Source organism: Mus caroli, chromosome 15 (assembly GCF_900094665.2).
Source record: "Mus caroli chromosome 15, CAROLI_EIJ_v1.1, whole genome shotgun sequence".
In the NCBI taxonomy this organism is placed as follows: Eukaryota; Metazoa; Chordata; class Mammalia; order Rodentia; family Muridae; genus Mus; species Mus caroli.
Window position 1 is genome coordinate 80,153,197 of NC_034584.1, and position 24,540 is coordinate 80,177,736.

The following is a 24,540-nucleotide window of genomic DNA, read 5'->3' on the forward strand; positions in this document are numbered from 1 at the left end:
TTGGCAAACACTGAGGCCCCCTCACCTGTGAATGCGAACGGATTTTCCATTTTATGCCATCGGCCACTGGAGGCATGTTTCTCGCAGTCGTCTTTTTCCTCAACAGCGATGATCTCCGACACCAGTACGGAGCGGGCATCTACAAAGACACCACACTTAGATCCGAGGACCCATCAGAGCTACACAGACAGACAGAAGCCCTGCCCGCCCCCACCCCCACCCCCAACTCCGAAGGCTGCGCATACTCGTTCCTACACTCATTCCATAGCCCCAAACACAAAGGAAGGGTTGACAAGATGGCTCCGTGGGTAAACCTGCCTGCCACCAAGCTTGATGTCCGGCGTGAAATCCTGGGATCTGCAGGGTGGAAGGGGGAAACCAGCTTCTCCTGGTTGTCCTCTAACTTCCCCGAGCACACCCTGGCACGCACCCTTTTCCCAATAAAAAAACTGCAATCTTTTTTTTTTTTTTTTTTTTTTTTTTTAAAGAAGGGAGGAAAGCAGGCAGGAAGGTTGAAGGTCATGCCACTCAGAACAAGAGGCAGCTTGGTGTCATCAGAGGGCAGACTCGAGCTGTGACCCTTACATGGTCTGTCCAGCCATTTAAGCCACAAGTGCTGATTGCTGAGTCAGCTATTTTACGATGTGAGGCGTGTTCTGGACGTGTTCTCTGTTCTGAGGCCTAAAGTGGCTCAGAAATCCAAGAGGGATAGAAGACACATAATACAGGATGCCAGGGCCACCAAAGTATGTGAGAGTCGGGGTCCAGTCTGTGGAGAAGTGTTCCAGGGAGCCTGGGCTCTGATTGGATGCAAGAAGATGGGAAGACTTGGGCCCAGAATAGCGTGTTTTCCCAATCTGTGGATCAATACTTCTTTGGGTCATGTCTCAGATATTGGATATTTACATTACATTTCTTTATATATATATTTATTTATTTATTTATTTTTGGTTTTTCAAGACAGGGTTTCTCTGTGGAGCCCTGGCTGTCCTGGAACTCACTGTGTAGACCAGGCTGGCCTCAAACTCAGAAATCCGCCTGCCTCTGCCTTCCGAGTGCTGGGACTAAAGGCATGCACCACCACTGCCCGGCTTACATTACAATTCTTAACAGTAGCAACATTACAGTTATGAAATAGCAATGGAAGAATTCTATGATTGGGGGGGTGGGGGGTCACCACAACGTGAGGAACTGCATTAAAGGGCTGTAGCATTAGGAAGGTTGAGAACCACTGGCCTAGAGAATCACAGCTCCAGGCAATCTTTTGGTTTGATTCTGTTGCTTTGAGTGAAGTACAGTCTTTCTAGATATCCCAGATTAGCCATGGACTCTCAATCCTCCCGCCTCAGCCTCTTGAGTGCTAGGATTATGGGTGTACCCCGTCATGCCTGGTGACTAACAATCTCTAACCCAGTAGCCCAGAGAGAGGCAGACTGATCTAAACTTGCTTGACGCATGCTGTAATTACTTAACTTGGATCAAAAGGAAGTTCTAGGCTGGGCACGCAGCCTTGGGAATTAACAGGTTCTGACAGAAGCTGTGGGCTGAGGCTGTGCCGGTCAGGGGGAGCAGAGACAATTACAGACAGCAGCATCCTCTTTGAACACAGGCTGGACTCCGAATGCTTCTTTATGAATCACCTTGTATTTTTGTATAGATGAACATTGCTACCTGCTGGCTTCCTAGGTTGGCTCTCAACCCTGCAGTCTAGCTAAAAAAAAATCCCGCGCCTCTTCCAGCAGCCAAATTAGCAGGCCATGCTGTGGTGGCACCTGTGATTCCTTTGTGGTAGTATTTTTCCCCGAGTTGGTGCAATTGAAATTGGGTCATCAGAACCTGGGAAGGTACGAGCTGAGCCATGAAAGGATTGTAGTCATGCCCCCAGAATCCCCAGAGGCACACACACTGGGGAGGGGCTGAACTGAGCAGGATCAAGCCCATTGCCTTGTGGGACCCTGTGCCCACCCTGGGTCTGGGGCCACCCTCAGCATTCCACGGGTGGCTGCTTCCTGGGATTCCCATTTTTACACCATTGTGCCTCCGAAATTCAGTTTTTAGCTGCTTCTAATTCTCCCTTCCCTAGTCTTCCCCTCCCCGCACCCCACACAGCTCCTTGTTCGTTACTCCTGCAAGGATGCTACTCTGGACAGGCCCTGTTGCAGACATCTGAACACCTTCTACATGGCAAGTAGCTTGCCACCAGCAGCCAGTTCTCCGACATGGCTCCTCCCTTCTCCTGCAACTTACCCATCTTCCCCATTTCTGGGGATGTTGACCTGGCTCTCATGGAGCCTCCTCCAAATTCTGCCCTGCTTGTGACCCTGCACCCACTCCCTGTACCGACCTGACCTCTGACTGCCTCCTTCCTGCAACACCAGGAGGTGACAGAGGCACATCTCTGTGCTGTTATGGCTCACCTGCCAGGCTCACATCAGGTACTCAGAACAAACCTGAGGCAGTGACCCTCTGATAAAGCCACCTGTGCTTTGAGTCTAGGACCACTGAGGGCAGACTTCAAGCATTTCCCAGTGTCTCTTATTCATAACTGTGACTGTCCCTAAGAATCAGGTGACAGAAGTCACAGCTGCTAAGCACAGTCGTGGAGTGAGATAAGTTTCTGATATTCAGAAGACTAAGAGGCAACCATGTTACATCACAAAATAACTAAAGTGTGCTAGTGACGGTTGGACAACTCTCTTAAAATTGTGCCCATGAATCATGCTTCATCTTACATATTCAGAGGGAGTCTCAGACCAAGAAATGAGAGAACAGTGTCCTAATGTCCCTGATGTCACATGCTCTGCTGGCCAGACCCCAAAGGCCATGCTGCACCAGGGACCCCACAAAGCCACGCAGCCCACGTACATTCCACAGCTGCTGTGGCACACAAGCCACACCATGGCTCATGTGATACTGGCATTGTCCCTTGGTGGGAACAAAAGCTCTAAAACCAGCACTGTTTAGATCCCCACAAGCATAACCGGATGGGTGAATTGGGAGGCGGAAAAACATCGAACTAGGGTAAGTCACATGAGCTGTCAGGAGGGACTCAGGCCTGTCGGGGGGAGGGGCTGGGGAGATCTTGTGATTGAGCTAGTAGTTCAGGAGAGAACTACAGTAGGAAGAGGGTGAGGGACAAGGAGTCAGGGAGAGAGGGGCTCTATGATGGGAATGTCATGTAGGGTGTAGGAGATTGTAGCATCTCCCTGCTAGGGACTGGGTGGGGCTAAGGGAAGGTAAGAAGTGAGGATCTGTCGACACAGAAGAATGGGCTCGATAAAAATGACCTATCAGAAACCTGAGCTATCATAGGTGGCGCTGTGCTTCCAACAGGCCCCCATCCCTGCACAGCAGGCAAGGCCACCTCTACATCCAATGCCTTGTGCCAGGAAACTGAGACTGTCAGTCACAGGGGTCAGTGTCGAGAACTGTGTGACTCAGAGGTATTGAAGGAGCCGGCATCTGGTCCTCTTGGGGTGGAATGCCCCTCAAACAAGTTCTCTGATAATGTAGTCTAGACCCTACGGGGAGATGCCCACACACTAGGATGGCCACATAGACACTTGATGACATCAACCACAGCCACTGAGAATAGGAGGGGGACCCTGGCAAACAGCTGGCCAGGCAGGAATTCTGGGCCCTTTCTTTTCCTATAGAATGCTATATTTCTCTGGTACACATCCTCATACACTACCAGCAAGGTTAGAAGGTTCACAGAAACCAGAGATGAGAAGTGCAGTTTTTCCCAGACCAGGCAGGCCCCAAGCTTGTGTGATGAGGACACTGGCAAAGGGCTGCCCTGCAGGGAACTTTCTGCTTTGAAGGGAAAGGAATAAGAAAGCCAGGGCTAGGCATAGCTCATCTGGTCCAAGAATGGTATGCTGTCTTGCTGTGCCCTGTGCTGTCTAGGCTGCAGCTGGGATGTGCCCAGAGCAGCCAACTTTCTCATGCTTCTACACTCAGCTTGCCAGGCAGCCTCTGCTATGAGTGGTGGATGTTACCCTAGGCTCTTGTAGATCCTGTTCCTGATCACAGAAAAGCAGTGGCTGACAGTCATTAGGCATGTCCCCTTCCCTTTAATAAAATAATGGCTGGCTATGACTCAGAGTCAAATGTCCTGGATCGCTACAAAGGATTTTAACTTCCTTTTCCAGGACCTCACAGTCAGACTGCGGGTCAGCCTTAGAGCAGGAGCAGTGAGTGTCCAAGACACAAAAGATGACAGATGCTGTGGGCCCACAGCCCAAAAGGACCAAGCCCACACCCGCATTGTGCAGTCTCTACCTGTCCCCTCACAGGGACTACAGTGCCACTCACTGTGCCAGTCACACACCTGATGTGGGGACACAGAGTGCTGCTCCTGGTGCCCCCACCATTCTGAGAGGTGGCCCTGTTTATGGTGTTGCTGTCCTGAGTCCATCAAAGTGGGGCCCCAACCTGTTGTGGGTACAGGGCCAGTTCACTCTAACCCCCGGTGCCCCGACACTGTGTAGTATGAGGTAAGCACTCACAGGTGTCCTTGCCCACTCCATTTGGGACTCTGGATGCGTCCCCATCAGCCTGTTGCATGAGGACCTAGCCAATCGTGGGTCCAACCCTGGACTCCTTACTACCAGCATCGTTTTCCAAATCATTCTACATACTTGTCCAGAGGGCCTAGTCGGAGGAGTGAGGTCCACCTCGGAGTGTCACCTCCTTGCCGGTGGCACGAGCACTGAGAAGTCACTCTCTCCTTCAAGCCAGAGCGAGTTTCTGCCCCCCCCCCCCCGAGAAATTTACCCTTTTCCTTCAGAATCGAGAGGTTAGAGTAACCTCTGCCCCCTCCTACCTTCCCGGCACAGGCCAAGTGAGCTTTGGTAGTGCCTCCCAGGGACCCCTTCCAGACACCCTTGCCTCATGAGTCACCCCACCTCCACCCCCATCATTCCAGCTTCTCGTCAGCCCAGCAAAGCAATGGCATGGATTGCAAAACAAATCACAAGCCGAGTGAGGAAGACTGTCTTCTCGGGACCTGAGGAGATGACTAGTAGGTAAAATGCTTGCTGAACAAGCATAGGGGCTCAGGTTCGATCCCCAGCACCTACTTGGAAAGCTAGTTACAGTTCGTGTGGGGCATGTTTGTGACCCAGGGGTTTGGGGGTGAGTGGGTAGAGACAGGACACCCCAGAGGTTCACTGGCCAGACATTCTAGTCCCAGGTCTGAGAAAGAGAGCCTGCCTCAAAAAACAAATTGAGGTGGTGGTGGTGGTGGGGGGGAGTTAAGTGTGGGAGAAGGGGCTGGAGAGATGGCTCAATGATTAAGAGCTCTGGGTCTAATTTCCAGCAACCACATGGCAGCTCATGGCTATCTGTAACTCCAGTTCCAGGAGATCTGACTCCCTTTCCTGGCCTGTGCAGGCACCAGGAACACATGGCACACATCCATACATGCAGTCAAAACACTCAGGAGCATAGGATAAAATAAATATTAAAAAATTTTAATGAAAATAAAGGCAGAGAGTGAACAAGGAAGATGCTCGATGTTAACCTCTGACCTCTACACATGCACATGTGCTTTCGCACACATGCATTGCTCGCATGCACACAGGCATACACTCGCACCTGCACTTCCACGCACACTTGCTCAGAGCCTTTGTTTTCAAAAACACTACTCCAGTTACAAAGAATAGCAAACGGCTACGAGATCTGGTCTCTGTCTACCTCTATCTTTTAGATAACACCTCAGGGCAGGTTCATCTTACCTGCCCTGGCACATCTTACAAGACTGTATTTTAAATGGTTTTCACATTTTTGGAGTTCAGCTCAGAGGTGTTAGAAGCATCTGCCCCAATCACAGAGCTCTTCTGTCTCTTTCCTGCCATGTTCTTCACTGTGATGGAGCCACTGCCTGTGACATGGGCTGGGGGCCTTAACTCATTTCCAGCCAGCAGAACTAAACCTAAATGCCCCTGCCCCTTCACCATTCATTTCCTGACATTAAATCCAGCTTTGATCCCGGCACTCGGGGTTGGGGACAGGGTGTGGGGGGTGGAGGTGCCGTGATGGGGGCAGCAGAGGCAGACAGGTCTGAGTTCGAGTCCAGTCTGGTCTGCATAGTTAGTACCCGGGAAGCCAGGACTACACAGGGAAACCCCACAAACAAACAAACAACGAAAACCAATCCATGTTTTAAAAACAAAACAAAACAGTTTAAACAAAATGTTATAAACTCAACACTGCTCCTGTTCCATAAGGCTTCCCAAGCTGGGACTGGAAATCTGGAAGTGAATCTTGGTTAAAACTCCAAACACTTTTGCTGACAACAGACAAATTCTCCTGCCCTTCTGGTCATGCCAGGGCCACTTGTGTGAGTTTGCAGCTCACCCTGCAACAAAAGGTCAACACATTCCAGAAAAATCAGCTGCCCTTGGCAGGTGAGGCTGGCCTGCTGGTCCCTGTCATCGGGTTGATTGCCAGCCCCTTCTCCACAGCCTGTTGTGGTACTTGCTGTCATCACATAGCCTCGTGGGATAGACAGACAGCTTCCAGCACTTGCTGGTTTTGTTCTCTCTCTCTCTCTCTCTCTCTCTCTCTCTCTCTCTCTCTCTCTCTCTCTGTGTGTGTGTGTGTGTGTGTGTGTGTGGTGACCACAGCTCACTGACAGGAAACCAGTGGCTGCCATTGCTCAACTGTGATGTCAGAGGCTCTGGGATGCCTGTCAGTTTCCCACATACCTCCGGGGCGGAAAGGTTCACCAGTGACCCAGGTGCATACACATGTAAGCCCACGCACATTGGACAAGGGCCAAGATGATGGGGACATGCCACTCAGTTGGGCCTCGGATGGCCACCTGGAAAAGCCCAGGGATTAAAGATCAAGACAACAAACTGAGCAGAGTGGCACCCAGTTACAACCCCAGCCTGGGGAAGTGCATGCAAGATGAGGAGAGGTTTCTTATCAAGAACTGCTGCATCTGGCGCTCCAAGATCTTGAAGTCTGATGTGACAGGAAAAGAGGGGTTGGGACAGGATAGCCACTCCTCCAGTGCCCACCAGCAAGGTTTACAGGTCATGCAAAAGCTGAGGCTACACCCCCATGGAAAATAGGTATGAAGTGGCGCCAAGCACCTTGGCTTGTACGCACCCAGTCGTACAAGGGAACGTTGACTAGGAAGTCGTTCCTACAGGAACCTGAGCAACAGAGGCACCCAAGAGAGCTGGATGGGGGACATGCCCTGAAATTAAAAAGGAGTCAGACATGCTTCTCTGGCAACAAGCCACTCAGTATCATTTGCCATGTGAACACCTGGCCTCCGTTAAAACACTGTATGTAGGCCTCTGGGAGTGCAGAAATAACTACATAGGTCGGGATTCTCTGGGCAATGATTCTCTTTTGAGAATGGTTAACCTTTCTGTTCCCTCCCTGCTGGGCTCTTCCACCCTGATGCAAATTCTGCCCCCGTGCATCTTCAAGGGTTCAGATAACAAAGTGAACCAGACACAGGAGTCACCACCAAATGGGAGTTCTGAGGTGACTGTGGGCTCTACACCTGCTGAGGCACGCCTGTAGCCACAGAGGGAGGGAGGCTCTCAGGAGAGAGTCAACCGTGGAGCTGAAAAGCTTTGTGTCTGAGGCTGAAAACTGCAAGCTGCTCTCAGTGTTCAGTGGCAGAATATGGAGCACCGAGGAGAGGAGGTGCCTGGGAAATGAGTCAGTAGGAACTGTTTAGTCTGAAAGCACAGACACCTTCCACCCTGGGATAGCCTGAGTGAGCCTCTCCGCTCTTCCTTCTTGGACTTCAGAGGCAGAGGCACAAGGCAGCTGCCTGGGGGTTGAGGGAGGGCAAGGGACCCACGGGTTTCTTTTTACACCACAGAGCTCTCTGATCTGGAATGGAAGAAACCACTATCGGAAACGCCAGTGCGCACAGACACAGAATGTCAACACAAGCCAGCTCCCTGCAGCCTCAGGCCAGGGCAGGAGTGGACAGAGAGTCTTGAACAAGAACGACCACGCCCCCACTGAAAAGGCCAGTCCTCCTTTTCCAACCAAGCTACCCGCACTGAGGAACTCACTGCAGACTTCAAGGCGTAATTACTTTAGGACTGGGGCTAGAAGCTCCAGAATTATAACCACTCATGGGAAGAAAGCAGAGGTGGCCGTGCTGATATCCAAACCAAAGGAAGTCTCCAGAGATGGAGGGCCCGTTGTATAAAGAGGGAGGAGGTGTGGCAAAGCCTCCTGATGTGCATCAAAAACAGCTGCAGAACTAAGGTGGAGACGGATAGAACCTGAATCCCAACTGTACCCAAACATCTCAAGAACAGCGAGGACACCCCAAGAACAGACAGCACACAGGTCTGGAAAGCAGACAGCGTGCACAACTCATCACTGCCTCCAAGGGTGGATACATCCTTCCTGGGAGGCCTCAAAACAGATACAGTCGAGGGGCATTTATCGGTTTCATTTTCTCCGCCACGCAGAGAATTAAAAGGTGGGGAGCGGATGGAATCTGAAGCATGAGGGGCAGTGGCAGAGTCACCTCAAGCATCATGAACAGGATCAGCAATTGAAGAACAGCGTTTATTGGAAGTGAGGACAGATACACACACAAGCAGACAAAGAGAGAGAGAGAGAGAGAGAGAGAGAACACCCTTTGTTTGCAGAGGGTGACTCAGAAAGCCAAAATCCAGTCTCTTCTGGAAGCCTGTAGGTTTTACAGCCACAGGAGAGTTTGCCTCCCCTACTTTGGTCAGATTGGAGAAAGCTAGGTTGGTTGATCAGCTCAGAACTACCAAGTGACATACCCTAAGCAGGCCCTGAACTCGAGCATAAGCAGGAGGCCTTCTGGTGAGAGACAAAGACCTACAAAGTGTTTCGACTTGTTTTGTTTTAAGCTGCCAGACTTTGGTTTGGAGTCAAGAGGGCCAGGAGGAAAGAAGCTTGGGAACTCAACACCTTTATCACCTAGCTATGGCACCCTCTCCCTACTAGCTGCCGGTCCAACAGGGAGTCTGACTCCTAGTCTCCCCAAACCATCTGTCTCACCAGGAGACTCTCCTGCCCCCAAATATATCTCAACCATCTACCTGTCCAGGAGCCCCTGCGTTGTACAGTGCTATACTCGGAGCAAAACGGGCACCATGGTGAGATCAGCTGTGCCTGCTGGCAAGGATCTATCCTTGAAGGCCTGTGGACCTCCGAATTTCCTCAGAGAAGGAGGGAGAGGGCAGGGTCCCTGGAGCCCCACTGGAGGTTCCAGCCAGCTGTATACAATTCTGCCCTAATTGCAACTCATGGAGCTATTGTGTGGGTGGGGTGGTCCTGGGGAAGGGCTAGAGTGTATATAGGTTGGGGAAGGCCAGGGGAAGGAGGAGTGGGCCATCATCCATGCTGGGTACAAAACTTCCAGGATGGCTTCTTTGGCGGGGGTGGGGGTGGGGTGTCACCCACATTCCTGCCTGTAACCTCTCACCTATGCTTTCTAAGTAAATCTACTAAACTCATTGGTTCTCTGGTAGTGTGGACTTAGGACCTTGTGAAGAGGGGGGTGATGTTGCTTAGTGCCGATTTGGGATGAAAATTCTTGCAACACCCTGGCAGGCATACCAGGGCAGACTCTTGTTCTGTGTGCACTTAAGCCTTGATCTATGAACAGAACTGATCAGAGAGGTGAGAATCCAAGTCTCAGAGGGCCTGAGGCTCCACACCTGCAGCTGCTGTTTCTTAGAGGGGCTGAGTTTACCTTGAACCTATGGGTTCCCCTCCTCGCCTCCTAGATACCTGCCACAGCTGCCAAGAGAGCCTGTTCCCCAAATAGAAGCAGCAATTTTCCATCAGGTGGGCTTTTCTAGTTAAGTTGTTTTGAGCTACCTGGATTCACTACTTTTACAAGACAATACCCTGTTAGTCCCTCTGTGCTAATAACTGACTTTAGAGCAGGGATTGGCAGTCCACAACCACTGTCCCAATTCAGGCTGCCAGCTGCCTTTGTAAATAAAGCTTTATTGGCACACAAGCCATGACATAGTGTCTGAGGTGGCTTATACACTCAAAAGGCAGGGCTCAGTAACTGGATGGCCCACAGAGCCAAAGAAGCCTCTGTTAGTCCCTTTTAGACAAGGCTTGCCTTAAGGGCCACACTATTTTTATGTCACAGCTGGCCCAGGTGGCCCACCACTTTCGAACCTCTTAGTCTCAGAGCTGGGACAGCCACATCCACTTACTGATCTGTTTGTAGATTACCAAAAGTTAACCAGGAAATCCAGTCAGAGTGATTACGAGTTTATGACTACTGCAGGGACCTCTGAGACCCTGGCATCTCTCAAGAGCCACTGAAACACCAGCAGAGAGAGAGAGAGGCTGCTGCCTGAGTGCCGTCTTCCAGCCTCTGTCTGGGAAGCTTGGAAGCCTGCAATCCAAAGGGCTCTCATGACCACTGGACTGGTCTGGAAGGAGACTGTTCCCAACGTAGGTTGACCTGATCGCCATTTATTTCCTACACAGGCACTAGGAGGAAATTGCCTGCCGTCGGCATTCTGTGAATTGATTGTTTCCGTTGCTTCTGACCTCACAAAAGGAGAATGGGTGATGGATGTCTGCCACAGCCCTGTTGGGTCGATACCTCACGGGCAGCACTTCACACTGGCACCCTGCATGCCAGGGTGGTACAGGGGGTTTGCACAAACTCTTCAGCCTCCTGACTCACACCCCGATGGCTTCCAACCTACACTCCTTCAGAGGCAAGAAATGGTGAGTGATGTCACCCAGCAAGAAAGCCCCCTCCTCCCTCCTGTGTGTCATACTCCATGACCTTGGGAGACCTAACAACCAACAGCAACTTCTGATCCTGATGGGAGAGTACGGGGGCCGGGGGGGGGCGAGAGGGGGGTCCTGAACACGGCCTGAAATCTGGCCCCACTGCTGAGCAAGGACAACAAGCTGTCCTTGTCCTTGTCACGCCCTGTCCTATAAGCATCTACTCAGGGGATGGGGGAGTCCTGGAAGAGTCAGGAGGCACATAGAAGAGGATTCTGGCAAGGATCCTGCCTCAGAGAAGGAGGGAGATAAGAAGGACACGTTACAAGATGCAAAAAGAAATGGCTGACAGAGGGGAAGCCCTGTGGAGGGCAAAGCGCATTTTGAATCCTGAAGGTCAGGAAAGAGAGACTAAGGCTTACATAGGAAAGTAAAAGGAAAACACCTAGGTTAGAGAGGGCGACGGTGAGAAGTGCCAGGGATATAGGGCACTGCCAATGGCCTAGCTGTGCTGGGGAGCACGTGTTGGTGGGGATGTGAGCCAAGGTCAGGGCTGTGTCACGGGGGAAGGTGCAGGACACACACCTTGGAAGATGGGCAGCTGCGTTTGCACAGAGGCACCTCAGACACCCACAGCACTGACAAACCGATAGGACTGAACTGGGTAATTTTGTTTGTTTGTTTGTTTGTTTGTTTTTCTAATTCCCCATCCTGATGTCCGGGGTTCATCCGACACAGGAGTGTTCTGATGGGAGGAAACAGTGAGCATAAAGGATCCAAGGCCAAAGTCAGAGGGAGGAGGACCATGAACGGGTAGGCAGCGGTTGGTTATCTGAACTGGTCTGCGGCCAAAAGAACGGAACCGGGACAGATCCGGACAGGTGGCAGCTACCAACGAAGACACCAAGACAGAGGAATCTGTGTTAATAAAGTGCTAGAGAGCCGAGCGTGGTGGAGTTCTTTTACAGAGCCGACGCGTAGCGTGTGTGAGGCCCTCCCTCCATCTTCAGCACCAAGAAAGAAAAAAAATTAAATGCTGAATCAAAGAAAACTAGTTTCAAAATTTCAAGATATTGAGATTGTTTTTTTTTTTCCCCAAAGCACCAAAGTAGTTACTGCTCTGGCCCTTCCACCATGACTGCCTTCCTCACGTTCCCGAGGCACCTCCTTCCAACATGACTGCCTTCCTCACGTTCCCGAGGCACCTCCTTCCACCATGACTGCCTTCCTCACGTTCCCGAGGCACCTGAAGCATCTCTATCAAGGATGCTCTTTGGTTTAACCTCCCAGTCACAGGCAGAGGACAACATCTCTGTGGCCTCCGCTTCAGGATCTGTTTCTGTGAATGGCATCTCTTGTCAATCATCATTCTATCTACATATTGTCTACTTATTTATCGTCTACCTACCTATCAGTAATCTATCTTCACCTGTCTATCAGTATCTAACAACCATCTTTTTATTGATATGTCTATCATTCATCTACCTCATCTATCTTTCTACCATCTACTTATCTATCAATAATTAATCTATTGATCATCAAGCTGTCTATTATTGTCTACTCTTACACTTTCTGTCATTGCTGTGACGGAGTCAAGGTCTTACTATGTAACCCAGGATGGCTTTGATCTCATGTCCCCCTGCCTCCATCTTCTTTCAAGCGCTGGGATTATAGGTATGCAGTCCATGCCTGGTTCCACTTTCCTACCAATATTGTTTTGTTTGGAAACAGGGACCCACTGCAGAGTCCAAGCTGGCCCTATGGGTGATTCCCCCTACCTTCCAAATGCCAGGATTATAGATATGTGCTATGAGACCTGCCTTTAATTTTCATAGATGCTTAAGATGTTTTTGTTTGTTCTGTTTTAACTTTTAAAGCATTGTTATATCTGTCACCCACACACACCTTTTTTTGTTAGTTTGTTTTGTTTTGTTTTGTAATCTTACAGGAGGCTTTTTGTTTTTTGTTTTTCTTTTGTTTTTTAGAGTTTCTTCTGTGTAGTCCTGGCTGTCCTGATATTCACTCTGTAGACCAGGTTGGTCTTGAACTCAGAGCTCCACCTGTCTCCTGAGTGCTGGGACTAAAAGACTAATGGTGTGTGCCACCACTGCTGGGCATCTTGTGGCTGTTTTACCATTCTCTTGTAGTCATATGGTTTAGCCTTTCCTGTTTCCTCCTTGGCTAAGAAGGCCGGTCCCCCGTTCACAGCTTCTTGGGTTTCTTGTAAGGATTTGCTTGGTATAAACATCTATAATCCCCCTGGCTCTGACTTTAAGAAACTTCCTCTCACGAATCATTCACAAAGGTATTGGAGAGCCCAGTATGGTTCATGCCTCTAATTCTAGCATTTGGGAGGCTCAAGTAGGTGGACCTTGTCAAGTGTGAGGACAACCAGGGCTACATAGAGCAGGCTGGGCTGTAGGGCAAGACTCAATCTCAAAACCTCAACAACAAAAGGATAGTAGTGATTTTTCACATAATAAAATGCAATAAAGGCTTATCTTGAAACAATCCTTTTCCTTTATCTAGGTTGGCCCAGCTTTCTTCTTTAAAGTTACACCCAAGGGAAAGGAAAGCAAAAGATCCCAGAATTCTTACACACACACTCAAAGATGGAAACATGTCCAAGAATACAACAATGTATAAACTCTGTGTGTGTGTGTGTGTGTGTGTGTGTATACTGGGGCAAACAAAAGCTGTGCACACATGCACACACTCTCTTTAAGCCAAAAGAATTAACCACAGATCCACAGATATATAGTTTTTTAAAACCAGTAAAGAGAGACCGAGATGTCAGGAGTTTTGGCTGTGTCTCTGTGAACCACCCGGAGAATGAAACCCATCCTTGTAGACAGCTGGGCAGAGAACTTCCCCAGAACTGCAGGTCGGGGAGGTTCTGGGCTATGGCTCCTGTGCCCTATCTTGGCAATGCTTACACAGGTGCACTTATCAAAACACATCGAACTGTGCCCTTAAAATATGAGCATTTTATTGCAGGAGAATCAGATCTCAGCGAAGCTGCTCTTTAAACAAAACAAAACATGTTTCACAGCAGCAAGTTATATGGGAAATCACTGTTTATTTCCTAGCTCCCCCCCCCACCCGTGCATTTTACATACACGGAAACACATTTACATAAATACATTTAGCACTCTGTATGTATGATATTAAAATATTTTTTCTGCTTTCTAGATTTTTAAAAGATATATATATATATTTTTTTTAAGATTTATTTATTTTTATGTATGAGTACAATAATAGCTGTCTTCAGACACATCAGAAGAGGGCATCAGATCTCATTACAGATGGTTGTGAGCCACCATGTGGTTGCTGGGAATTGAACTCAGGACCTTTGGAAGAGCAGTCAGTGCTCTTTAACCGCTGAGCCATCCCTCCAGCCCTAAGATTTATTTTTATTTTAAATAAAATGTCTCTGTCTGTGAGACTGTGTACAGGAGCCCAATGAAGCTAGAGTTACAGATGGTTGTGAGCAGCCCAATGTGGGGGCTGGCTCGGGTCCTCTGCAAGAGCGGTGCATGCTCTTAACCACTTAGCCATGTCTCCAGCCCTGCTTTCAGGATTTTATTAAATTATTATTATTATTATATTGCAAGAGGATGCTGGTGCTCCATCCTAGGGTATGGTGTGTGTGTGTGTGTGTGTGTGTCTGTGTGTGTGTGTGTTATGTACTCTACAGCTGAGCTATGCCCTCAGTCCCATGGTTTCTTTTTGTGAGCTTGTTTATTCATGGCCCAGGGTGGTAAATGATGAAGGTATAGGCAAAAGACAGCAGTGGCTTGCCTGTAAGCTCACTGTCAGCTTTGGGGCACCCACATGGGGGCTGGTAGAAGACAAAGGAGAGCACTGACTGCTCTTCCAGAGGTACTGAGTTCAATCCCCAGCAACCATATGGTGGCTCACAACCATCTGTAATGGGCATCTGATGCCCTCTTCTGGTGTGTCTGAAGACAGCTACAGTGTACTCATATGCATTAAATAAATAAATAAATAAATAAATAAATGAATATTACAAAAAAGCAGACAAAGGAGGTTTTCCCCACAAAGGCAGTGGCCCCGATGCCATTCGTGAATCTTCAGCACACTCTGAAACACAGCAACAAATACAGAATTGATAGTGTGCCCTGCTGCCCCGGGGGGGTGGGGGGGTAAGAGGAGAGAATCCCAGACATCATTCCAGACTATCTCAAGTTCAACTAGTGACCCACTTAGAGAAGCCCCCCCACACACACACCATTTCCTGTTTTCAGTCTGCCCCACTTCCGCTCCAGCCCGTGGCCTGGAGAAGCACTTGCTGGTTCAGCTTCTTCCGGTGCTGACCCCACCCCACCAAGATTGAGTCCTTATCTCTGTTGCTGGGCACTTGGCAGCAAACGTGGCAACCGCCCCAGAAAGAATATGTGTCTGGGTTCAGAGCCTCCTTCTGCTGCGCGCTAGGCACCTAGGGAACAAGTAAGTAATCCGCACCTTCCCGTTCTCATGCCTACAGCAGGAGAGGATGGAGGGGAGATGAAATACCCAGCTGCTTGCACAGTGTCCCTCAGGACTGTCTGCGAGCTCCAGGGCTGCCGGCCAGCCGGCCTCTCACAGGTCTCCCAGTCTGGTTTTGCACAATCTTCTGCCCATGATTCCCAACCCAGGCAATTCAGGTGTGTCCGGACACACCTGGGGAGTGGCAGATTGGAAGTGGCCCTGGCTAACTGAATTAAATGTGCCATGAACTGCTTAGAGCATGCTCTCTGACTCCACATACTCAAATCTCACCTTATTCTAAAATAGGTCTACTTCTGGTGGGGGGAGGTGAAAACACGGGGGAGGGGGACCAAGATGACTCCCCCTAACCCCCACCCCACCCCCGCAAGGGAGAGCATCAGGAAAAGGGAAGTGAGCAGGGTGCTTTCTGAGACAGCCTACCAACTGGTCCCTCGCAGCCAGTCCTAGAGAAGACCCGGTCTGTTGGGGCTGCTCCCCAAGGGGCTATAGGTGAGTCTACACAAAAGTGGCTGCACACTTCACAGGGGTGACGTAATACTCAACAGAGCCGGCCAGCTGTGGAAGCCACCTGCCAGCAAAAACAAGCCGCCGCCAATGTTGAAAAGCAGACGCTGCCAGCAAACCTGGCCTAGAGTGTGGGCGCTGGAAACCGTGGGAGCAGCTGACTAATTAACTGTGCCAATGCTGACCACGGGCGATGGATGATGTCCCACCCCACATCTCACAAAAGGAGAGTGGGTCTTGTCCAGTGTCTTCATGGCCTCCTTGACCCAGAAGAGGCAGTGCTCTCCCATGAAGTCAGGTTTGCTCAGCCTCAGCTGAGTCGGTAGAGCTCCACATTTTCTGGGCCCGTGTCTGTATGAGCCAAAGCAAAGGACTGCAGCTCACACATACTGAGCACCCCCCATGCAACAGTATTCTTATCCTAAACCAGGATTCTAGGCCCTAGAGGCTTACCTGAAATTCAACCCACTAGAGCCCGGCGTGGTGGCACACGCCTTTAATCCGAGCACTCCCAGCACTCGGGAGGCAGAGGCAGGCGGATTTCTGAGTTCAAGGCCAGCTTGGTCTACAGAGTGAGTTCCAGGACAGCCAGGGCTATACAGAGAAACCCTGTCTCAAAAAACCAACAACAAAAAAGAAATTCAACCCACTCATGCCTAGGCAGAACAGTGGTAATAAAGTCCGAGAACAAGAGAGACATGCCCTGGGAGGTGGTGCCAGGGGCACATGGGAAGAACTTCAGGGTAATCAAGTCCCAGGCACTGAGCCACAGAAAGGCACTCTGAATACAAGGCTGCTTCGACTCCAAGGCTAGGAACCGGGTTGGTCTCCAGTGAGACTGAGGCTACCTCAGCCCTGCCTCCCTTCAGCTCAGTCTGCAGAGCCTCAGCACAATGCACAATGCCAGAGTACGAACAACCCTAACTACCCACACAGCCATTCTGGGTAGAATGAGCGAGGGAATGAATGAGCGAATGAATGGCAACAGAAATTCAGGGTGTCCTCCAGGGAGTCCCGACTCCCGCCATTCCCACAGGTGCCTTCTCAGGGTGACAGTCAGCCCCACTTCACCCAACCTTGCCTACCTCCATCGTCCCCACCTAGACTGGGCCAACTGCCTTCCTTCGACTCTGCACTGTCTCTCCTCTCTATCCTCCCTGAAGAGATCACCAGGTCTTTGTAATAAATAGATAAATAAATAAATAAATAAAATTCAGCTGGAAACAACCATCCAGGGGCCCCCTTTGAGATACCCACTATAAAGACCAATGCCCACTTCAACCTGCCAGACTGAGGGAGTCCTGGACCCTATTCTCCAGCTCTTCTCCACCAACCGTACCCGTGTCTCGAGGTTCTTCGGGTTCTTTATCAGTTCGCCATCAACACTCAGACCTTCCAGGCTTCCCTGGGCAAGCGCCACCCTTATAAAGTGAGATCTTGCCCTACCCTCGGAGGTTCTAATTGGGATCCAAGCCCATTAGATGCACTTATCCCCACGCATCCCTCTGTGCCTCCATAAGTGGAAAAGGCCCCACTCCATCAGCCACTAGGCTAGAATCCCCCAGGTCCATCCCTACCAGGCTCTCAAGGGAAATTTGCAGGGGATGTTTGCTGTTTGGTGGTAAAGACTGTGCTTAGCAAGCCACAAGCCCTGGATTCTATCATTCCCAGCAGAGAGAGAGAGAGAGAGAGAGAGAGAGAGAGAGAGAGAGAGAGAGAGAGAGAGAAACAAGTTGGGCTTGGTGGCACACATTTGTAATACTAGTTTGAGGCTGAGCCACATAGGAAAACAGTCTCAAAGCAAACAAACAAACAAAAGGAGCAAGGAATTTATGAAACTGAATTCGTCTACAAGGTCGTCTACAAGGCCCCACATAGGAAAACAGTCTCAAAGCAAACAAACAAACAAACACAACCAAAAGGAGCAAGGAATTTATGAAACTGAATTAGTCTACAAGGTCGTCTACAAGGCCCCCCAGCCCAGATGTCCACACACAATCTTCTGTAATCCTCCTTTTAAGGAGGACTGAATGACATCTTTAAAATCTCCGCCAATCCGTCGGCCACCAGACAACCTGCTGCAAAGCACCGGGAGAGTGGCTCTAGCGTCCTTGCACTATCCCAGTCACTGCGGGTGGGTTGCGTCTTTCCCCGTGCCGGCCTAAGCTACTCCTCTTTCAACCCTGAGGGCGTCTGAGCAGAATGTACACTCCATCGGAAAGTCAAAGGCCCTTGCTCAACTGCCTAATCGCAGGAAGTCCCTGCCAGGGCCCCTCTGGGCTTCTCCCATAGAGAAACATGTGTATGTACTTGAGTTTACTGTATTGGAGGAAGTATATGACCAGAAACCAGTCCTGTCCAGGTGTGCCAGCGCCATCCCGACAGCAGCACCTCCCCCGGGGTCCCGCGGATGCTCCGGGGTGGGGGGGTGGGGGGGTGGGAGGCTGTGGACGTCCGCTCTTCCCCTCCCCCTCCAGCACCTCCAGAGGCTTTGTCATCCCAGTTCCAGGAGTATCTGGGCTCTCAGCACCCAGACGGTTCCCCCGCCAGAGGCCGCGGAGTACTTAGACCGCCCGGCACCCGGGCTCTGCGTCTCGGATTCCCCGCGCCTCCGTATCCCGGGCGCCTCTCCCCGTGCCCCGGGTCTCCTCCCTCCGAGTTCCGCCCCATCCCAGCCTGCCCGGAGCGCTCGGGCTACGCAGGCCGGGGTGGATGCAGCTCCCGCCCCACCAGCCCGGGATGGCCACACTTACCGGCACCCGGCGCGGAGGGCCCGGACTCCGGGCTCCGCCACCAGCGTAGCAGAGCCCGCGCGGGCTCCAGGCTGACGGCACAGCGTCGCCGTTTCACCCACAGCACGGAGTGCAGCGGCTCCGCCGCCCCCATCGCCCCCATCGCCGCCGGCGCGGCCTCGTCCGCCGGGCGCGGGGCGCGCGGACGCCGGGGGGGCGCGGGACCGTTAGCGGCCCCTGCAGTCTGCCCGGCGGTGGCGCGGGGAGGCGGGAGCGGGAGGCGGCGCTGCGTCACCGGGTACGCAGAGAGGGTGGCGGGGACCCGGGAGGAGGCGACCAGGGTGAGGACAGGAGAAGCTAGACTTGGGACCAGAGAAGAATCAGAAACAGAGAGGTCGAGGGAGCCTAGGATGAGGAGCAGAAAAGGCCTAGGAAGGAACGGGAGGGAGGGGTCAGAGGAGGGGACTGAGGGACCTGGCTGTGGGGAGGGCGGTCGGAGCGGCCGGGTGCCCTGAAAGACACTAGTCTGTCGCTCTGGCTGCCCCTGGGTTCTGCTGGGTCTGCACGAGCGACGGGGTAGGGAGGGCTGCAAAGGGACGGGCGGAGTCCCAGCAGCGCAGAAATGTTGCCCGGGCGGTCCTGGGCAGGCGATGGGAGGCCGTGGAACTGCTGGTGTGCGCCCACGCGCGATTTGACCTTGGGCATCCGTCTCTTTTTAGGTCTTGGTCTCCTGGCGGCTAGCAAGAGTCCTGCAGGTTAGTCCCAGTAGGCAAAGAAAGGCTAGGAGGGAGAGGACAGGGGTTACCTTCCAGGGGAGTGGAAACTGGATGTGTGGATGGTTGTGGGTCTACAGCCACCAGAGAGACAGGAGAAGCCGTCATCTTGTCAGTCACCTGACTGTACCCTCCCAAACAGGCCTAGGGAACCGGAGTTGCTGTTCTTGATGCAGCTTAACATGGGACAAGCTCAACATGTCCACCTCAGGGAGGTCTTCCTGGACTCCGTCTCCCCCCAGCTAAAGCATCCCAAGGCACAGCAGGGCAAAATTCAGCGCTGCACTCAAAGCATATCTACCCATCTTTGTGAAAATTCCATGGGCACGTGGGCTTGTCCCTTACTGGGTCTCCAGTGTCTAAAATGGTCCCTGTGCATAATGTGTTACTCAGATACTGGTTTCGTGATGGCATCTGTTCACATCTAACCAAGGAAGAGTCTCCTCAGAGATGCTAACTGGTCCAAGAGTGCAGGGCTCTGGTGTGACGGAGCTAAGCCTCACAGCAGGGTCAGCTTTCAAGAAGACAGGAGAGCCTCCTGCCCCCCACCCCCCTCAGCTCTCCTGCTGTTGCAGACTGGGGTGGAGCTGGCCAAGTCTACCTTGCCTGTGCCTGGTACCAGAGGGCTAAGGTACAGGTCTGATCCTGTCGGTGCCCTGTGTCCGTCTGCAGGGCAGGGACAGCCGTGAATCACTTGCTTCCTGGAAGGCCAGCCCAATGGTCCGGCTCCCTGACGTTAGGTCCAGGCAGAATCCTAGCCCCACCCTGGAGCAAGCTGGACCTGATCTAGCTCAGTAGTTAGTTGAAGCAAGGGCTGCCCCAGCTCTTTCCTTTCACGGCTGTCGGGATGAGGCTTGGGGGATGTGGACATGAAACTTCTTCAGAAACCTCTTGCCATTGCTGATGATGCTGCCTCTGTTACTGGTGAGGGGTTGTGTCAGGCAAGGGCAGCAGGGGCTATTATTATTATTATTATTGACAGGGTTTCTCTGGGTAGCCCTGATTGTCCTGGAGCTCACTCTGTAGACTCTCAAACTTAAAAGATCCACCTCCCTCTGCTTCCCAAGAGCTGAGACTAAAGATATGAGCCACCATGCCTGGAAATTAATGCAGTGTTTATATGTAAGTGTTTAATACCAAGAGGACTTGACTCCACTTTAGTCCTAGAGGAGTTCCATCCAGGAAGACTCAGCCACACTGTCCACAAAATACTAAAGAACCTGAGGAGGGGCCCCTGTGTGAATTATAGCTCACTAGCGAGAACCAGGATCCCGCAGTGGCTACCCGCAGACTGAAGTGTACCCCCCTCCCCCATTCGAATTCTGAAGCCCCAAGCTTGATGCCATAGATAGTTGCTTATTTGGAGACAGAGCCTTTAAAGAGGTGACTCAATGAGAGCTTTTGGGAGTACGGGGGGCAATAGCTTGGTTCCTGGACAGAGGTTGCCACTTCTCCAAACACACTCATCCACATATGTGCACCTGCACACATATGAACATATGTGTACAAACAAATTAGACCATTAAGGTAGTCTCAATTCAGGTCAACCGTGTACTTAATTATAGGGGGGATTTGAACACAGATCCAGGGATGTGTACATAGGACACAAACTATGAGAAGCACCCGAGGAATGGCCATCTACAGGCCTCAGGAGACACCAGCCTGATTGGACCTGTGGTGTTGGGCTTCCTGGGTGTTAGAGTGCTGTGGTGACCCTGGCCAGCTGGTGTATTAGCCTGCCAGCCTGGGAGGCCACAGTGCCAGGACTGGCTGGGGAACCTCTGCCAGGGGGAGGGCAGCCTAATGAGGGATGTGTTCTGAGAAGCTGAGGTAGACAGGACGCAAAGGCTTGGGCCCTCCAGGCTGGGGACCATAATGAACACAGCACTGGGGGTGGGAGGAAAGGAGGATGCTCTCTCTCCAGTGCAGCTGCCAGGCCCTTGCTGCCTCTGAGTCCCCTGGGGCTCATCCATTGTTGGGTGTGAAAGCAGATGGCAGAATAGCCGACAGAGCCTTGGAAACATCCGCACAGCCTGGATCAATCAGTCCTGGGCTGTGTGGGTCTCTGCGCTGGGACTCAGACCCAGATCCATCCCCCTGATGACTTCCCAAGCTCCCTGGACCACCTCTTACCTGACTGGTATACCCTTCCCTTGCTAGGCCCTGATCCAAACACCTTCTTACATGTCTGTCTGGAAAGTGTCTACCCACTCTCCTTATCCACAGCCACTTCTTTGTGCTGTTGAGGTCCCCTGGCTGTCGTAGAACTTCAAGCAGTACCTGACTCCCTTACAGCCAATGATGTCCCAGCCTGTTGTTGGCCTGGTGTATGCACAGCTGCCCCCCCCTCCCGTTTAGAGGGGCCATATGAACAGGAAGACCAGGGTGTAGGCTCAGCCCCAGCAGCCTGAAGCTCTCATGAGCTACACACTGTCCTGTCCCTTCCCTCCTGTCATAGGTCAAGCTAGGCCATTCAGTTTCTGACCTGATGCTCTAGGTCATACAAATCTGGGATTCCGACCAGTGACTAGCTGTGTGCAGCCAGCACCCTCCCTCCTAGGAGCCAGGTTCTCTCACACACACGGGCTGCCTGGCTCCTGAGATTCTGTCCAGTCCCACATATTGCCACTAAACATGCACATCCCACCTATTGGGTCACCCACTGGGGAGGTAGCACCTTCCACCTTAGTCATTTCTGAGCTCCTCTCCCACCGGGAGGCTGGACTCTTGTTTACACTAGGCCTGCCTGCTTATCTTCCCAAGCTTCCTCCCTGATGAAGTCAGCAGGACTAATTGACATCAGAAACTGGAACACTGCTGGGCGGGGCCAGGGGATCTGGCAGGCCATACCCACAGGCTGCCAGGAATGCTGCCCTCTGCCCTCCACCCTCGAGGAAGAGCCTTCCAAACACTAGCTGTCAGAGTTGACTGCCTGGAAGAAATGCCCTAGGCTCAGAAGCCTGGTTGGTGTTCGATAGTCAGACTCACGATTCACAAAATGCACAATCTAACCTGCCCTCAGGACCCTGACTATGACCGGAAACACCCATTTATCTATTCCATTTAACAGAAGGCAAACGGAGACTCTAGAAACCAAACTAAGGCTCTCAAGTGACAGACGAAAGCAGTTAGGGGAAGGGTAGTCAGGTTCTCCTGTCCCCACCCCGACACCTCAGAGATGAGAAGTTAGAAAGTAGCATAAGCTAAGCTCAATGCTGCATTGTCAGTGGCCATGCCAGCCTCTCAGGCACTTCCCTGGGACAGCCAGTCCTCCTTCAAGAGGGCAGGTAGGAGAAGAATATTCTGGCAGAAGTGTCCTCTCTCATCTAAGAAATCTAGGTTTGGGCTGAAGAGCAGGTGACCCTTAGTGTGCCAGAGCCTGGAAAGGCTTCCGGGTAGATCAGGCCAGAATAATTCTGTATTGGAGACAGAGATTGGGGTGCTTATTCCCCTGGAGAGCTGGAGGAGTACCCTGCCTAGGATGGGGGTGGGGCAGAGATCAGACTTTGGTTTGCTTTGAGTCTGCAAGTCCATCAGACCTGCAGGGGTGACCTATCCTGAGCAGGGACAGGAGGTGGGTACTCTGCTCAGCTGAAGCTTATGTGGTTCCAGGGTGTTGTGCCCAAAGGGCAAGGCGGCAGCAGCTTTGTGGGCTTAGGGGTCGAGCCCAGGGTTATGAAGCAAAAAAAGAGAACCGTGAAGGAAAGCAACTACAAGATTCAGAGCCTGGCCTCCCCTGTTGGCCACTGTCTGCATTCCTTTCCAGATGTGGAGCATCCCGTGAGTTGCCCACAATGTCAACCCATAAGGAAGGGCGTTTGCTCTGTGGCAGCCTCTCTTGGGAAAAGCACCACGTCTTAGGAAGTGAACTTAAGCTGGATATAGTGGCGCAGGCCTTTAATCCCAGCCCTCTGGAGGCAGAGCCTGGGTCTCTGTGAGTCTGAGACCAGTTTAGTCTACAGAGTGAGTTATAGGACAGCCAGGGCTACAGAGAATTTCCTGCCTGCTTTGCCCTGCAGCTGGAGGAGAGATGGACAGCCTTGTGGACCCACAGTTCTTGAGCATGTCAGGGGGAGGTGACTGACAATGTGCTGGCAGAGAACACTCAGGGAGAGAACAGAATGTGTGCCTGGCTCTCCCAGGCTTCCATAAATGATACAATGTAGCCTTGACTCATTCCAGCGAATAGAAGCTGCCACAGTGTTCAGTTTTAGGAGTTGGGTGAAAGTCACCACCAAAAGTGTCCATTCGTGGTACCTGTGACCTTCCAAGACTCAGCCGGGTGGCCTTTGCACATTGGTAATTGCTTGGGTGGCCTCAAACCATTGGGTACCGGGATCTGGAGGAAGAGATGCGAGAACGGGAGGCCATTGCTATCCCTTCATTGGTACTTGAAGGAGCAGGAGACCTTCTTTAGCCTGTGCATGTTTTACGTGTCTTTTTGTATATAAGGAGAAACTCACTTTCAGACAAACCCAGGGTCTTGGAAGCAACACCCCCTGAAGAAGACCATTACAGAGAGAATATACAAGTTGTATCAGGCAACAGGCTTTGTAACACAGGGACTAAAGTACTAGACCCAACCCAAAATCAAATCCAGAAGAGATTTTAAAAGTCTAAAAAGAAAAGAAAAAGATCAATAGAAACTGAATACCACTAAACTCAGCACTCACGGGGGGGGGGGAGCGGCAAAGATGATACTGTGACCCCCAAAAACGCCACACTAAAGGAACTGCTGGGGAGTGCCAACACAGAAGGATGGGCGGTCACAAGGATACCCAGGACGATGGGTGACCAACTCTACCACCCTCAACAGTCTGCCAGAAGCCTGGGGTGGGGAGTGAGGAAACCTGAACTGAAAGGGGGTGTTGCACCCTAAGAATAACGCTGACCATGTGAGATTAGGAAGCCTCACGCTGCTCACCCCACCTTCATCTACAGACCGGGAAACTGAAGCTGTAGTGTCTACATGTGCTTGTGTGTGTGTGCATGTGCGTGTGTGCTTGCTTGAGTGCATGCATACATGTATGTGTCAGGGGGGTCAGAGGACAACATGCAGGAGTCAGTTCTCTTCTATCATGTGGATCATGGGGATCAAACTCAGGTCATTAGGCTTGGAGTTTTTTGCTTGCTGAACTGTTTTGCTGGCCCAGTAACTCCACTCCCCCTCCCCCACAAAACCCACTTCCCTATACCATCCTCCTCCCAGGGCTGTCACTTCTGACGTTCCCCATCAGCCCTTGATACTCAGTTCTACGTAGGCCAGCCATTGTGGCTTCTAT

At 51.5% G+C, this 24,540-nt stretch overlaps 1 protein-coding gene and 1 long non-coding RNA gene across 2 annotated transcripts in view; one reads left to right on the forward strand and one right to left on the reverse strand.

The window, feature by feature from the left end:
• Positions 1–19,335, reverse strand: part of Cerk (ceramide kinase) — a 42,138-nt gene extending 22,803 nt beyond the window's left edge. Inside the window, exons 1-2 of the mRNA XM_021183816.2 lie at positions 18,507–19,335; positions 26–139 (exon numbers count right to left, since the gene is read on the reverse strand). Coding sequence (XP_021039475.1) covers positions 26–139; positions 18,507–18,648 — 256 coding nt within the window. The 5' untranslated portion in view covers positions 18,649–19,335. The remainder of the gene's footprint in view (positions 1–25; positions 140–18,506) is intronic.
• Positions 18,727–20,184, forward strand: LOC115029416. Its single transcript, XR_003834973.1, has 3 exons — positions 18,727–18,783; positions 19,205–19,240; positions 19,652–20,184. It is a non-coding gene; the product is annotated as an uncharacterized LOC115029416 (long non-coding RNA).
• Positions 20,185–24,540: the final 4,356 nt, after the last annotated feature.